The sequence below is a fragment of the Rhinatrema bivittatum genome, chromosome 4 (genome assembly GCF_901001135.1).
Source record: "Rhinatrema bivittatum chromosome 4, aRhiBiv1.1, whole genome shotgun sequence".
Lineage (NCBI taxonomy): Eukaryota > Metazoa > Chordata > Amphibia > Gymnophiona > Rhinatrematidae > Rhinatrema > Rhinatrema bivittatum.
The window spans coordinates 418,714,956-418,731,192 of NC_042618.1; the positions used below are offsets into that span (position 1 = coordinate 418,714,956).

Below are 16,237 nucleotides of genomic sequence, written 5' to 3' on the forward strand. Positions count from 1 at the left end.
AAATTCTGCATTCTGCATCTTCCAAATCGGGCTGGCTGACAAGGTACAGTTATGAGGGGTAGATAGGATGTGTATACGGGAAGTGAGGAAGGATGGATGAATGTTGTATGACAGTTTGTGTGTGTGTGGGTGTGTCTGGTATGTATGTAAGTTTCTGGGGCTTCTCAAGGATGGGTGGGTAAAAAAATGTAAAATGGGAAGGAGGGGTTTTCTTGTTCTTGTTCAACATGTGATTATTTGTTCTTCTTTGGGACTGTTTCACTGGTGCCTACAGTATATGCTGATATGTTTAGCATCTTTTGTACTACTTAATCTGTTTTGCCTTTTTGTACCCCTCCTTCTTGCAATAAAAAACTATTTTGAAAGAAAGAAAAAGAAAATAATACCAACCAATCCGGCATCATCAGGGAAATTCCCTTCCTGAGATGGCCCGCATGTAACCATCAGTTCAACTGCGATTTCACCTCTAATGGAAGGAGCAGCCTCACCACATAGTTCTGAGACTGCGGACTCCATCGGGAGAGCAAAGCGCACTGAAGAGGGCGCATATGTGCCCTCGCCCAGAGAACTACTTCTAATGTGGCAAACATCAATCCAAGACCTGTAGATATGACCACACAGTTGGACGAACAGAGTTCCTCTGGCATCAGACTCGCAGCATCAGTGAGTGCATCTGAGACTCTGGCAGAAACACTCTGCCCTGCCTTGTATCAAATCGAACCCCGAGATACTCCAGGGTCTGAGATGGCTGTAAATTGCTCTTGGCCACATTCACCACCCAGCCCAGTTCCTGTAGCAAGGAAACCACCTGGTGGGAAATGCAAAGACTCTCTTCCAATGTCTTGGATCGAATCAACCAGTCATCCAGATAGAGGTGAACTAGAATGCTCTCCTTATGAAGGGCTGCTGCGACCACTACCATGACCTTGGAAAAGTCCTGGGTGCTGTGGCTAGTCTAAAAGACAAGGCTTGAGACTGGTAAAGACAATCCAGGATGGCAAATCAGAGGAACCACTGATGTTCAGATATGCTTCTGTCAGATCCAGAGACATGAGGTACTCCCCTGCTTGAACTGCCATTATGACAGAGCGCACCGTTTCCATCCTGAAATGCCTGACTCATAGATGTTAACTGATGCCCTTAGGATCCAGTATGGGCCAAAACGACCCTTCCATTTTGGGCATGACAAAATAAATGGAATATCGGCCCGTATTTCGTTGCAATTCAGGAATGGGGATCACCGCTTTCAGAATCAATAATCATTGTACTGTCACTTCCAATTCTACCCTCTTCTGAATGGAGTTGCATGGAGAGATGAAGGCATCTGGAGGAATGTGAAGAAATGCTAGAGCATAGAATTTCGAGAACCCACTAATCCAATATAATCTGGGCCCACCTGTGATAAAACCAGGAGAGATGACGACCTATCTCTCGCACCACCAGGTGAGCCTGCAAACCTTCATTGGGAAGGCAGAGGGGCTCTGCCTCCAGAGCCTGTATTTTTTTGAGGACCTTGGGGGGTGAAAGGAATGAGATCAGTAGAAGGTATGGGATCTCCCCTATAAGGCCGAAAACGCCGGTAATCTCAAGAGCGGCCATTTGCCCGAGAAGTCGAGAAACTAGCTTCTTATCCTCCGGTAAGCTCAGGACCTGGGTCTCTCTTCATTTACTTGCCATTTTTTCCAATTCACTGCCAAACAAAAGTGAGCCTTTGAAAGACAGCTTAGTCAAGACTGGACTTTGAAATAGTATCTGCGAACCAGCTGTGCAGCCACAGCTGCCGCCTGGCTGCAATAACTGAAGCAGCTCCTCTGGTGGCTCTGCGTACCAAGTCACAGTCCGCATCAGCCAAGAAGGCGATCCCTGGTTCCACCATAGGCCCTAAATTGGACTCAATGCCACCAGACTCTTGACAAAGCTGCAAGGTAGCCAGAGCTACCAAGGTGCAACTAAAAGCAATTTGCAAGTCCACTGTCACTGCCTCAAAGGCTTGTTTCAGGATAGCTTCAATCCTGCTATCCTGAGCATCCTTCAGAGCCACACCTCCCTCTACCGGGATAGTGGTATGTTTCGTGACAGAACACACCAAGATATCCACCTTAGGGAAAGGTAACTGCTCTCTGGCCTGTGGATCCAAGGGATATAAACCCACTAAGACACATTCTGCTTTAAAGGACGATTCTAGCACATTCCATTCCAGATCAATCAACTCCTGGATTCTATCTAAGAGGGGAAAGAAACAAGAAGCCTTGCACGGGGTGACCAAAATAGGATCCTTCTTCTACCTCACCAATGGAGTCAGGCCCAGCCACTCCGAGGGTCTTCAGGGTCTGAGATATCAGGCCCTGCAACTCATCTCTCTGAAAGAAACATAGAAGAGTGCTACATGGCTCCAAATCTGGGGGAATATCCCCTTCTTCACCAGAAGATCTCCTACTGTCATCATCAGTATCATCCTGATCCACCTGCATTCAAGCTCTGTGAGACCACACTGTGCTATGATGCTTGACCATGGAGACAGGCAGAGGAGCACTTGGAGCACCTGGACATATTTTAGTAGGAACTGCTGCTTCAGAAGACCAGCCCTGTGGAAATATCTGCAATCCCTGGAAGAATTCCATCCAGGAAAAGGAGGCCAGGTTCATTCCAGGCCCCAAAGGCCAAAACCTGACATCCTGCGAGCAGTGTCCCCTGAGGACTTGACCCTGCAATGTCTCCCTTGGTTCCACTCCCCTTAGACCGAGGAGATGGACCATTGTTGGCAAAATTGGAAGGAGGCAAATCTCCCCGAGCATCCAGGCAGCACTGACACAGGCTTAAAGAAAGCTCTGGCTGAATGCCTCTGATGTGACAGGCAGCACAGATTGGCGCTTAGGTTTCTTTGCCATGGGTGCCATGTTGTAAGTGCATAGTCCAATGAAGGCTCGCGCCTAGCTTTCTTGCACGTACAAGTGCGCCTAATATGAACGCACAAAAATGTGCATCCAAGCCCACGTGCTTAGGTACTTGTCTTAGTGGACACCTAGGACTGTCTAAACTGGGCATACACAATGTGCGTCTAGAAGGAAGAACACCCAACTGCACATATAGATGAGAATGGGAGCATACCCAGATGTGCACGTGCACGCCGATGGTTTGCAGCACAAAAGTACGCAAAAGTACCCCGTGGCCTACCACTTGCCAAAACTGGAGAAACCTGGAAGCAGGGCCTAGCCAAATGGCTGCTCAATCTGCTGTGCCTGAACTCTCTCCTCACCTCACAGAACTCCCCAGACATGTGAGCAGGACAGTCAAATGCCGAGGAAACAGACCCTTCACCTACTGTCTTCCTGTCACTCTTTTTTTTGTTTTTAAAGTTAAAAACGTTTACCTGAACTCAGCCCTCCCTGGCTGAGAGCAGGAACATATCCCGACTTTGGGGGGAGAAGGTTAAAACCTTCATTGCAGAGTCACTCACGGCCTGCAACCGTTAACTGGAATTTAGGTCTATGCCAGTCAAGACTACCAGACTGAGGCACTATACGGAAGGAGGGACCGCACGGTATCACCTCAGGAGGCAAGTGGTGCTACACAGATATCTCCTTTCCAAGTTATTTCTTTTCTTTAATTTACTCATAGGCAATCCCCCAAAGGGAAATGCATGTCCATCATCTGCTGGAGATGGAGAATACTGGCGGGCTGATGTCGGGGCGGGACTTTATAGTCGTGATATTAGCTTTTGCTCCGTCTCCATCTGCTAGCAGAGGTGCATAACCCACTCTTTGGGACTGACCTACCCGAATACTAAGGAAGAGACCATTGTGGAGACTGTGAGTGCTCACTGACAGACTGCAGCAGTCGCTGCTTGGTGGTAGTACTCAGATACCCTGCACTCCCCCCCCCCCCCCCCCCACATTTTTCTTGTCTGCAGCCCCCATACAGTTCAGCCAGTTCTGGACAGCAGGGTGGACAGCATGGAGGCAACAGCTGGAAGAGCCACCAGGGGGAGGGAGGAGCAGCATGAGTCCTTCCTTCCTTATAATAGAGCTCTGGATTCAAGAAAGGGAATATTCCTAATCTGTCTTGAGACCTGGGGAATGGAGACTTCTATGGTATAGACTGCTAAAAAGCTTTAGATTCCCAGGTGAAATCTTGGGCATCTACCAGCCACTCTATTGCTTTTCATGGTGCTGTCTGCAAACTGCTCACACACAGTGACACCAGTGCAGCATTTCGGTGACTAAGGAGGGTGTCCTTGACCTGAACTTGACATTAAAACTTAATGAGAACAATGGGAAAATTAACTTACAGCTTTTTCCTGTTTCCGAAAGTGCTATTCAATTCAAGGAAGAATTATGGCAGCTGAACAGAAAGTCTGTACTAGTCAAATATTTAACTTGAAGGTACCCACCTACATATTTCAACATTTCTGGTCTTTTGTCTTGCTTGTTTAACTGTACTTGCTTCTCCAGCCAGAATTATATCATTGTTTTCAGTTACAACACCGGCACAAACAAAGCCCAGAACTTCCCCGTACTTTGGAGAATGAATGAAGTATGTTTTTCCAGTTGTAGGAGCATAACAAAAACTAGCATCTGCGTAGTTGCCATGCTTGGACCTAATACCCGAAGAGCTGTTGCCAATGCAAAGAAGAAGGTTGGTGGTCTCCATGCCATACCGAAGACTGAGGGAGTGCTGCTTAGATTTCCTAATGCTTTCTAATGCCACCTCAATCAAACTGTGGCAGTCTGAATTGCACAGCAGCACGGTGTTCCTCTTTAGAGCTTCTTGAAGAAAAGACGGACTTATTAGCATGAGCCTCACTTGCTTCAAGAGCTCAATAAGGTGCTTTTCCCGGGTACTTCTGTCATGGTTCACCCATCGCAGAACCAAGTCTAAAATGCTCTCTTCCCGGGAGACATTTAGATCATCAGATCTGATCAAAGTCAACAGTTGTTGAAATTCAACTTCAAGGATTTCTTCATGTAAGCTTGCCTCAGCAAAGTGCTGGTAGAGATACTTTTTGGCTTGATCAGATAATTCTTCAGCCCCAATCTGCTTTGCAAAATAGTAGATCCCTGCACAGTTGGAAGCATCCATCCTGTCCATCATATATTTCTGACATGTGTCGAAAACGTCTTCCATCTGCATCAGGAAGGCAGCAGTGGCAACATCCTGAACGCTCTGGTTGCTGATCTGTAGATCTCCAGTGTACATGTAGTTTAGGATGATGGACGCACTCTCTGCAGTTGTGTCACACAGTGCCACTTCATTCTGAGTGCACTCCAGCAAGCCACATGTAAACATGGCCTTGAAGTAAGGACTGAATGAAGCCAGTATAAGCCTGTGGCAAGGGAACTTTTCACCTTCTACAACCAGAACCACATCAATAAGCTCTGCAGATTCCTTCATCCACTTTACTTGGCTTAATAAATGCCTGCTGTGATGTTGCTTTCTCTCTCCTTCCGAGGAGCTCGCCATGATGATACTTCAGAAGCTTCTATTTTTAAAATACTCTTCACGTCTATTTTAGTTCTGCTTTGGATAGACTCTTTGTAAGTCTCTTCATTCTTGATGTGATATGCACTAAAAGCAATGTTTCTGAAAAACAAAAACATACCATATAATTTACTTATAAGAATATAAGAAAACATACAGCGATAAACATATTTTGATGATTAACCTTGATTACTAAAATCTTTTCCATAATGCGGTAAGTCAATATTCAAATCCACTTTACAATCTGGTTGGCAAATCAATTGGACAGAATTCACACAACCTTTTCTATTTTGAAATTTTTCACTTGGAGTTCAGTCCATGTACCAAGTTTTAAATATTAATCCTAGGGGCAGCCTGATGGCTCAAGTGGAAAGTACTGTGCACTGTCCCTGGGAAAGTCCCCAGTTTAATCCCCAAGTTGGGTCTTACAGCCTCCATGTGGGGAAGGAGTTGTGGATATTGCTTAAGGCCCATGACTGTAGGGTTCCAGAAGGAGCCCTGGCACACTACCCTCAGCCCAGGACTCTCACTGCAATGAGTAGACTAAGAATGTGGGTGGTGGTGGGAGATATAAAATAGGGGTTACAGTACCAGATCCTAGCCCTGGCTTTGACTGAGTTGGAAGCCTAAAGGAGTGGGAGTACCCTGCTGAGTAAAAACAATACAAAAACATGAATCCAAGCACTGAACATTATAATGCACCATTACAATTAAGAATGAAATACTTCAGCTTAGTAATGAAAGTTGTTCATGTTCATTACATTTATGTAGAGCATTCTTAGGGATGAACACATTTACAAAAAAAGAGTTCCCATTCTGTGATCACAGGAAAATCCTCAATAAATCTATTACATTGTCTTGCAAGACTCAAGTTTTATAAACCTTTGGATAAACCAGCCATTGTTGCATGTCTATTAAAAGACTGCTTGTCAAAGCGATGGCTCTTACAACAAAATACTGCCCCTAGAGTGCCTTTTCATTTTTATGAAACAGATTTCTGAAACAGTTGCAGAAGAAAAATGGTTCTCTTTTCACTTTAATTAAGAGAATTGTTAGCATTCTCCCTGTACAAACTGAAGAAAAAAGCAGTCTGTTAGAATTGTGTAGCGCTGGACAAAGATTTTGTCCTCAGCATTGGAAGGGCCTCACTGTCACTCAGATTAATTGGATTTCCCTATTCACTTCACAATAGCACATTGCACATTGCAAAGTGCCCAGTGAAAATGCATTTATATAATGCTAAAATCAGGGTTCTGTCCTTGGAGGAAGGGGCTCCTGATCCCATCTTCTCTGCATCCGATGAAGCGACTTCTAAATACAGGCTAGGAAGACTTTTAAAGCCTTTCACCTAGACCACAGTGGGTCCTACATGAGCTCCCTGTCTGCCTTATTTCCTGTCCGCTATGGTCCCACTGACATGGCAACAAAACAAGAGAAATAATATGCTAACGTAGACTGGGACAATTGGGAGACTGGATATGCCACCATGTACATTATTGTAACACTAGTATTTCAACAGTGGTGTTGACAGAGGAAGGGTGCAGACAAGTACTGTGCCCAAGCAACATTGCAAACAGCCTCTTCTGTTCTTTTCTCCTACTCCAATACTGAAGCAAGCACCTTTGTTCACATATGCAGGATGCAGTGCATGCAAAACTATTTCCATATACTGTCTACAGCAGGGGCTTCCCAAACTTGTCCTGGGGACCACACAGCCAGCAGGGTTTTCAGGATATCCACAATGAATATGCAGGAAATAAATGCGCAAAGCACATACAAACTGATCTCGGGCATAATCATTCTGGATATCTTGAAATCCTGATTAGCTGTGGGATTCATCAGGACAAGTTTGGGAAGCCCTGGCTTACAGCAGGTTTGTAGGCATTTTTTTACTCCACCCTCCCCAACAGGCTGCAGATTTGTGCATCATTAACAACCCCAAGTGTCCCCTAAACAGGAGAGGGAGTGAGGACCTCTCACAGGAGCAACTAATGGTAGAAAGGAAAGCTTCCAAGCTGATCAAAAAAGGTGAGCAGAAAGCTACTATACAGCTCTGGGGGGCTTTATCTGGCAAATTATCTACAGTTTCTGACATAAAAATGGTGCTGAATAGCAACACCTTTTCTTGCCAACAGTTAATGTTGAAACACAAATCAGTAAATGAAAAAGCCCCAGCAGCTTGGGTGCCCCAACTGGAAGGCTGCCCAGGTAACAGCAGCTTTCCGGTTACTTGGCATCTTTTGAGCACCAAAGAGCTAGAGCAAGGAAAAAAAAACAGCACATGTGCAGGGCTGAACTTTCTTCATTTTTTTCCGGTTGTTGACAACAATTTAGCTTTAAAATGTAGTTACTTTAAAGTGTTTGGCTACTAGCTATCACTCCACATACTTACAACAGGGCCTGCATAAAAGTTAAATTTGAGCAGCTAACACTTGTTCTGCTGTTTATTTTTTATTTATTTATTTATTTATTTAAGTTTTTTATATACCAACATTCAAGACGGTGGTCCCATCATGCTGGTTCACAAGAAACAGGGGTGAAACTTTACCATTTAACAAAAGTGCAGAAAAGCAGTTACATAAAACAAGGGAAAACAATAACTTGGAATGAGAAGGGAAATGAAGATTAGATAGTAAAATATAAGTATAAATAACATTTTGAAAGGTGGCTGTTAACGCTAATACTAGCGGGGCTTGTTGTGTGAAGGGAGATTAGATGGGGTTGGAGTTAGGAAAGGCCTGCGTGAACAGCCACGTTTTGAGTCTTATCTTGAATGTTGAAATGTTGGGTTCCATTCTAAGATCCGGGGGAATGGAGTTCCATAATGTTGGACCGGCTGTGGAGAATGCCCGATCTCTAAGCGTGATGTGTCTGGTAGTCTTGGCTGGAGGTACTTGAAGTGATCCTTTATAAGCATCTCTTGTCGGTCTTGTGGAATGGTGTAATCGGAGGGGAATATGGAGATCGATTGGGGCTAATTGATGGATGTTTTTGAAAATGGTGAGAATGGCCTTGTAGATTATTCTGAAGTGGATGGGCAGCCAATGGAGGTCCATCAAGATAGGTGTTATGTGTTCTCTTCTCCTGGTGTTGGTGAGTATACGGGCGGAGGCATTTTGTACCATTTGTAATGGTTTGGTGTGTGATGAAGGGAGACCAAGCATGATGGTGTTGCAATAGTCCAGCTTTGCGAAAATGATTGATTGTAGGATCGTTCTGAAGTCATGTGTGTGGAAGAGAGGTCGTATTCTTTTCAGCACTTGGAGCTTGTAAAAGCAGTCTCTGGTGGTTTTGTTGATGTTAGCTTTCAGATTTAGGTGATTGTCAATTTGAACTCCTAGATCTCTCACTTGTGTAGTGCTTGGTACGGTAGGATGAGTGTATGTGATGGAGCTGTTTTCTGGAGTGATGAGTAGAAGTTCCGTTTTTGATGAATTTAGTATCAGGTTGAGACTTGTAAGAAGTTGTTTGATGTTTTGGAGGCAGGATTCCCAGTGCAACATTGTTTTTGCGAGCGATTCTTCGATGGGGATCAGGATCTGAATATCGTCAGCGTAGAGAAAATGTTTGAGATTGAGGTCAGTGAGAAGTTTACATAAGGGTAACAGATAAATGTTAAACAAGGTAGGAGACAGGGATGAGCCCTGAGGGACTCCTATGGCTGCGGGGTGTAGAGAGGATTCTTTATTATGAATCTTGACCTTATAACCTCTGTTGCTGAGGAAGGTTCTGAACCATGATAGGGCAGTGCCTGAAATACCTATGGCTGATAATTGGTTGATGAGAAGGGAGTGATTGACCGTATCAAATGCAGACGAGAGGTCGAGTAGTATCAGAAGGAAGGCTTGTCCTTTGTCTAATCCTAGGATGATGTGGTCAGTCATAGAGATGAGGAGGGCTTCCGTGCTTACGGTTTTACGGAATCCGTATTGTGATGGAAATAGAAGGTTGTTGTCTTCAATGTGGTTTGAGAGTTGTGAGTTTACCCGTTTTTCCATTATCTTGGCTATGAATGGGAGGTTAGCTATCGGTCTGAAATTGTTAGGATCGTTTGGGTCGAGATTTGGTTTTTTGAGAAGGGGTTTGAGTGAGGCAAGTTTGAGGTTGTCCGGGTAGAGTCCTTGTGTGAGGGAGCAATTTATGATGTCTGCCAGGGATTTGGAGATAGATTCTGGAATTGCTAGTAGTAGTTTGGTTGGGATGTGATCCGAGGGATGAGAGGATGGTTTCATTTTCCTAAGAATTCCTTGGATCTCAGCGGATGAAATTGTGTCAAGTTCTTCTAACCGAGTGTAGTTGCTTGAGGGTTGAGGAGTAGTTAATGGAACAGTGGGGTTCGTGGGGAGCTGCGATAGGAGAGTATTGATTTTGTTGTTGAAGAAAAGAGCTAGTTCTTCTGCTTTTGATTGAGCTTGGTCATGTGTAATCTCAGGTTGGTTTACTTGTGTGAGGTTGGCTACATAGCTGAAGAGGGCTTTGGCATCGAAAATAAGGTCGTGTATCTTCGAGGCGTAGTAGTCCCTCTTGGATCTTAGGGTGCTTGATTTGTATTGATGCAGAGATGATTTGTAGATTGAAAGGGTGATGGTTCCTGGGTTTTTGCGCCATTTAGCCTCATTTTGTCTTAGTTGGAGTTTGAGCTTTCTTAATTCTGCTGAGAACCATGGCTGTCTTTTGGAGGAATTCTGGTGTGGTTTTTTTGTAATAAGCGGGCATAGCTTGTTGGCTATAGTTTCGGTGATTGTGTTCCATGATTGAAGTGCTGCGTTCGGATCAGTAAGGTCCAGTTGGTGGAGTAGTGGAGATAGGTGATTATTAAGGTCTTCAGGGGAGCAAGTTTTCCTGTATTTGAAGGAGGGCAAAGGAATGCAAGCCGGGTTGGTATCTTTAATAGAGAATGAAGTAGTTATGAGATAGTGATCTGACCACGGGACCTTTGTGCAATTAGGTGTAGAAACTGACTTGATTGCAGCGTTAACGAAGATCAGGTCTAACGTGTGGCCGGCTTTGTGGGTGGGTTTATTAACTATTTGAGTGAAGCCTAGCGCTGTGAGAGCAGTGAGGAGAGTTTCACAGTTAGGTGATGGAGTAGGGTTATCAACGTGCATGTTGAAATCCCTAGAATGATGGCTGGCGAGTCAAAGTTGATGAGGGAAGAGGTTAATTCAACCAGTGGTGAGGCATCTGATTCCAAGAGTCCTGGGGGGGCATATACGAGAAGGATTTGTAGCTTGTCTGAGATGAAGAAGCCGAATTCAAGTTTTGAGTTGGGATTGGATTGCTGTAGCGAGAATCTGAGGTCCTTTTTAGTTGCTAAAAGAATGCCTCCTCCCTTTTTTTTATGACGAGGTAGCGAGAAGAAGTCATACGCCTCTGTAGGTAGTTGATTAATTATTGCTGTGTCTGCTGGTTTTAACCATGTTTCCGTAATTGCACATATCTCCGGTTTTACATCGATGAGGTAGTCATTCAATATTACAGACTTTTTTGTAAGGGATTGAGCATTGAAGAGGCTTAAAGAGAAAAGGGTGAGGCCTAGAAGTTGTGTGGAAGGAGAGACTAATATTGAAGAGAGGGATTTGAGGTTGTGTTGTTGGGCATGTCGGACAGAAATTCTTTTAGGTGGAGTATTATGTTGGAGAATTGGAATTGTGAAAAATGGGGCCATTTGTGGGGTCTGTGTTGTATGAATGTTTATGGCTTGCTGGAGGGGCTGGACGAATGCTGGAAAGGTTGGATGAGTGCTGGACGCTTGCTGGACGAATGCTGGAAAGGTTGGATGAGTGCTGGACGCTTGCTGGAGAGGTGGACTTTTATTCCCTATGGCAGAAACGGTAAATCTGTGTCTTTGCTGGCTGTTGCCTTTGTTGAAGATTTAGGTTGTTCTGCGAGTAAGGCACAGGGCCTCCTCGGGGCTCTACGAAGGGGCGAGACAAAGGGGCAGGCCCCTTTGTCGTGCTCCTTCGGCGCGCGACGCTCGGCGCGCGGCGCCTGGCTGGGTCCAGATGTAAAGCCCCTCAAGGGCTGGCTCCTATTGGAGGAGCTGGAGCGGTGGGCGGGGCTCCCGTTTTTCGGCGCGGTTTTTTGTAAAGATTTTTCTCTTGCAGGTCAAAGAAGAAAAAAGCTGTGCTTACGGATTTTGCCGCGCTAGTCGTCGCCGAGCTCTCCCCGGGTGGGGAGCGAGAAGCCCAGGCCTTCCCCCGGCGGGGCTCGGCGCCGATAGCGCAGGCCTTCCACCGATCGCGGCTCAAGAGTGAAGGGAAATGGCGCCGGCTGGGTCCAGATTTAAAGCCCCTCAAGGGCTGGCTCCTATTGGAGGAGCTGGAGCGGTGGGCGGGGCTCCCGTTTTTCGGCGCGGTTTTTTGTAAAGATTTTTCTCTTGCAGGTCAAAGAAGAAAAAAGCTGTGCTTACGGATTTTGCCGCGCTAGTCGTCGCCGAGCTCTCCCCGGGTGGGGAGCGAGAAGCCCAGGCCTTCCCCCGGCGGGGCTCGGCGCCGATAGCGCAGGCCTTCCACCGATCGCGGCTCAAGAGTGAAGGGAAATGGCGCCGGCTGGGTCCAGATTTAAAGCCCCTCAAGGGCTGGCTCCTATTGGAGGAGCTGGAGCGGTGGGCGGGGCTCCCGTTTTTCGGCGCGGTTTTTTGTAAAGATTTTTCTCTTGCAGGTCAAAGAAGAAAAAAGCTGTGCTTACGGATTTTGCCGCGCTAGTCGTCGCCGAGCTCTCCCCGGGTGGGGAGCGAGAAGCCCAGGCCTTCCCCCGGCGGGGCTCGGCGCCGATAGCGCAGGCCTTCCACCGATCGCGGCTCAAGAGTGAAGGGAAATGGCGCCGGCTGGGTCCAGATTTAAAGCCCCTCAAGGGCTGGCTCCTATTGGAGGAGCTGGAGCGGTGGGCGGGGCTCCCGTTTTTCGGCGCGGTTTTTTGTAAAGATTTTACTCTTGCAGGTCAAAGAAGAAAAAAGCTGTGCTTACGGATTTTGCCGCGCTAGTCGTCGCCGAGCTCTCCCCGGGTGGGGAGCGAGAAGCCCAGGCCTTCCCCCGGCGGGGCTCGGCGCCGATAGCGCAGGCCTTCCACCGATCGCGGCTCAAGAGTGAAGGGAAATGGCGCCGGCTGGGTCCAGATTTAAAGCCCCTCAAGGGCTGGCTCCTATTGGAGGAGCTGGAGCGGTGGGCGGGGCTCCCGTTTTTCGGCGCGGTTTTTTTGTAAAGATTTTTCTCTTGCAGGTCAAAGAAGAAAAAAGCTGTGCTTACGGATTTTGCCGCGCTAGTCGTCGCCGAGCTCTCCCCGGGTGGGGAGCGAGAAGCCCAGGCCTTCCCCCGGCGGGGCTCGGCGCCGATAGCGCAGGCCTTCCACCGATCGCGGCTCAAGAGTGAAGGGAAATGGCGCCGGCTGGGTCCAGATTTAAAGCCCCTCAAGGGCTGGCTCCTATTGGAGGAGCTGGAGCGGTGGGCGGGGCTCCCGTTTTTCGGCGCGGTTTTTTGTAAAGATTTTTCTCTTGCAGGTCAACTCTCTCCTTTCTATAGTGGGTATGGATCAACAGAATCTGCCCTGAAAAAGAGATTTCCAGATCCATAATGACCTGGAATATAACATGAAAATATTAATGTAGCTGAAAATGCACCAGTCGAGATAGTCCAGGTCATAAAAAGAAATGACACACATTTCAGGAATCTCATTGCATTTTCAGTTTTCAAGTGAACTGCTTTTCGCTCATGCTTGCTAAATTTTTCATTAAGTGTAAATTTATTCTGCATGTTATGCTATTTTATCTGCAAAAAAAAAAAAAAAAGCCTCAGACTCAGTGCTTAACAGACTGGGAAAATACCATCTATGGATTGTATGTAAAGACCATCAATCCCCAAACCATATTTTTCTTTCAGAATTGCTTCAGGTAAATAACCTTATTAATATTTGTCTCTTCTATAGATGAGGCCCACACAACAATTTGATCTCAGTTGTAGAATGCTTTACCAGATAAACAGCCCTTTCATAAACTAGCTTTGCAGGCAAACTGGATTGTTTTTCCCCACTGATGCCTGCAGTGAAACCACAGCTTATATCAAAAGAAAAATATTTGTTCACTTTAGTAATTAGTTCTCTTTAATAGGGCTGCAGCCATCCAGAGAAGCATGCCACTGCATTGCCTATTTCAAACAAGACGCCAGCTTAAGGCCAGCTCTTAAACCACACACTCCTTCACAATTTCATTTTTTTTGCCACTGCTCCTTCTTCCTTTCTCTACCCGTAGTTCTGTTGTAGAACAGAAATATTTTGAGAGATGCCCAGGAGCCTAACCAGCAACAGAGCAGATGTTACTAAGGGGTGTATTTCCATTAAGGGAGTCATTTTGGAACCATCCACACTGCTCTAAAGTCGATTACCACTGGACTTTACACCGATTTACCTGCGCACAATTGCACCTGCTAACTTGGGCGGATAGTTTTTCATAGAAAATATATGCGCATATTTTGGAAAATTCAAAAGTATGAATGGACCTGCAAACCCTTGCCATCCCTCCCTTAAGTACACTTGTTATCACTGTGAGCCAAAATAATAGTATACATGCCCTGCGCACCTACTTTTACAAGTGCATTGGGCAGGCAATGTTCTAAAAGCCCATTTCCAGGGTCCAGCACTGTTTTACCTGCAGAAATGGCTTTCAAACTGATCCTCTTTGGGGGGTAATTTTCAGCTCGTGCAAAGTCTGCGGTACTTTATAACATGTGCACTGGTGTGCACATGTTATAAAGTCCATGAGCCATGCGCGCCAGATTTTATAATCCGCGCACATGTGTGGGCGGCGCGCGCAGGGGGACCTGATTTTAGAAAAGTATGCACGGCGGCGAGATCGGGCCTCTCCCAGTTCGTTCCAAATAAGGAGCAGACTGGAAGGTGGACTTCCCTACCCTCCTACCCATACTCCCTCCCTCTTCCCTTCTCCTCCCCACCCTCTAAACCGGTTCTCCTACCTTTTTTTTTTTTTGTTGCTTAAGCCACTTGCACATGCCAGCAGACCGCCAGCACACACTTCCCCGGCACAGTGGCAAATGGCCACTGTACCAGCCGACTCCAGCCTCATCCCTCCCCTGGACTGCCCCTTTCTCTGGGCCTGGCTCTTCAGCGCGTAACAGGGGTTACACGCGTAGCCGGGCCCCTTTGAAAATGCGCACAGTGGGGGTCATTTTCAAAGGAGTTACGCATGTAAATGTGACATACTATCGTAGCAATTTTCAAAAGCTATTTACTCGAGTAAAGTGCACTTACTTGAGTAAATCCTATGGACAATTCAATGGCATATATTGTAGCAATTTTGAAAAGCCCACTTACTTGAGTAAAGTGTATTTACTCGAGCAAAAACCAGTTTTGCTCGTGTAAATGCTTTTAAAAATCTACCCCTCTGTGCGCAAGGCCTGGCCACGTGCGTAACCCCCATTTTTTTACGTGCACAGCATTTTTTTAATCTACCCATTTACGTGTAATCTATTCAAACTCAGGAGGTATGCGCTTAAGTCTAAAGCCCATTCAGACTCCAGTCCTTGGAGGCCTCTCCCATGTGCATAAAAGGGCACGCATACTATGTGTACATATCTAATTTTGCACAACTATAGGTCCCTTGATTTTCTAAAGGGCCTTTTCTGTCAGATAAAGCACTACTTAAGTCCTTTGAAAATGATCCTTTTCCTGCCTGGGGGGCGGGAACTGAGTAAGTACATTTTCTGTTTCATTGATTTCCTTTTCCTGAATAACAAAACCTCCTTGAGCCAGTCTTCACAAAAACGTTAACACAGCCAGGGGGCTTCAGCAGGAGGGATCTTTTAACTTTTAAGGCTTGATTTGGTTTATTATTTATAATTCGCTATTCCAAAATCACGTCTGAAAAGAGCAGGGTACAAAAATGTTACAGATGGTTCTCAACTCAACTTCTTCCACGGTTCCCCATCCCCCCGACACACTTCACTTTTCTGATCTCCCCATACAGCTTATCGCTTCCACAGAAGCTGGTCAGACCGGGCCAGGAAGAGTCCTTCACGACCCCAATCACCGGAGAGCAGCCAGCATTAACCCCTGCAAGCGACAACACGTGACAGTGTAGCTCCCGGGACACGCACATGTATGAGCACGGACACACACATACGTGCAGAGCCTGTGAAAGGGCCCTCCCGCCGCCGTGCTGCCCCGTCCGCCCGGGCCGGTCCTGCAACCCGAGCCGTGCGCCGCCCAGCTAAAAATAGCACGGACAGGTCACGGGGTGTGAAGCCCACAAGAACCTTCCTCCCCCAGCGGCCGGGCACGCTCCCAATACTCGCGATATTAACACGACACTTTCAGGAGTGCATTTTAAAGTGAAAGAGTATTTAGGGCTTTCTGTGCAGGGGCAAAAATACTCAGTGGTACGTTTTCATGTGGGGAGGAATAACCAGGGGTACGTTTACAGAGGAAAAAATACGCTAAGTACATTCTCAGTGGCAGGGATATGCATGGGTTACATTATCAGGAGCAAGAGTGTTCAGGTGCCTTCTCAGAGTCCGGGCTACTGCCTAACCACAGGTTGGCGCAAAGATATTAGACGCCCTAGCCTAGGCGAAAATTCAGCTATGCATTCCCCACCTCCAGCCCCAGGAACATTCCTCTTCCTCTCTCCTCCTCCCCTCCACAGCCCCAGAAGCATTTCACTTCCCCTCTTTTCCCCAATCTTCCAGACCCAGAATATGCTGAGAAAGTAGTGGGGAGCATTTTTACCAGCTGGGAGCAGGGCGGGTGC

The 16,237-nt window shown here is 46.5% G+C and overlaps 1 protein-coding gene across 3 annotated transcripts in view; it reads right to left on the bottom strand.

Moving 5' to 3' along the window:
* Positions 1-15,752, bottom strand: part of KBTBD12 (kelch repeat and BTB domain containing 12) — a 98,526-nt gene extending 82,774 nt beyond the window's left edge. For 2 of the 3 annotated variants that reach the window (XM_029601310.1, XM_029601312.1), the window contains exons 1-2: positions 15,611-15,752; positions 4,391-5,580 (exon numbers count right to left, since the gene is read on the bottom strand). In XM_029601310.1, coding sequence (XP_029457170.1) covers positions 4,391-5,460 — 1,070 coding nt within the window. In that variant the 5' untranslated portion in view covers positions 5,461-5,580; positions 15,611-15,752. Of the gene's footprint in view, positions 1-4,390; positions 5,581-15,584 lie in introns of all 3 variants that reach the window. The other variant, XM_029601311.1, reaches the window with a different exon arrangement.
* Between the last annotated feature and the right edge of the window lie 485 nt (positions 15,753-16,237).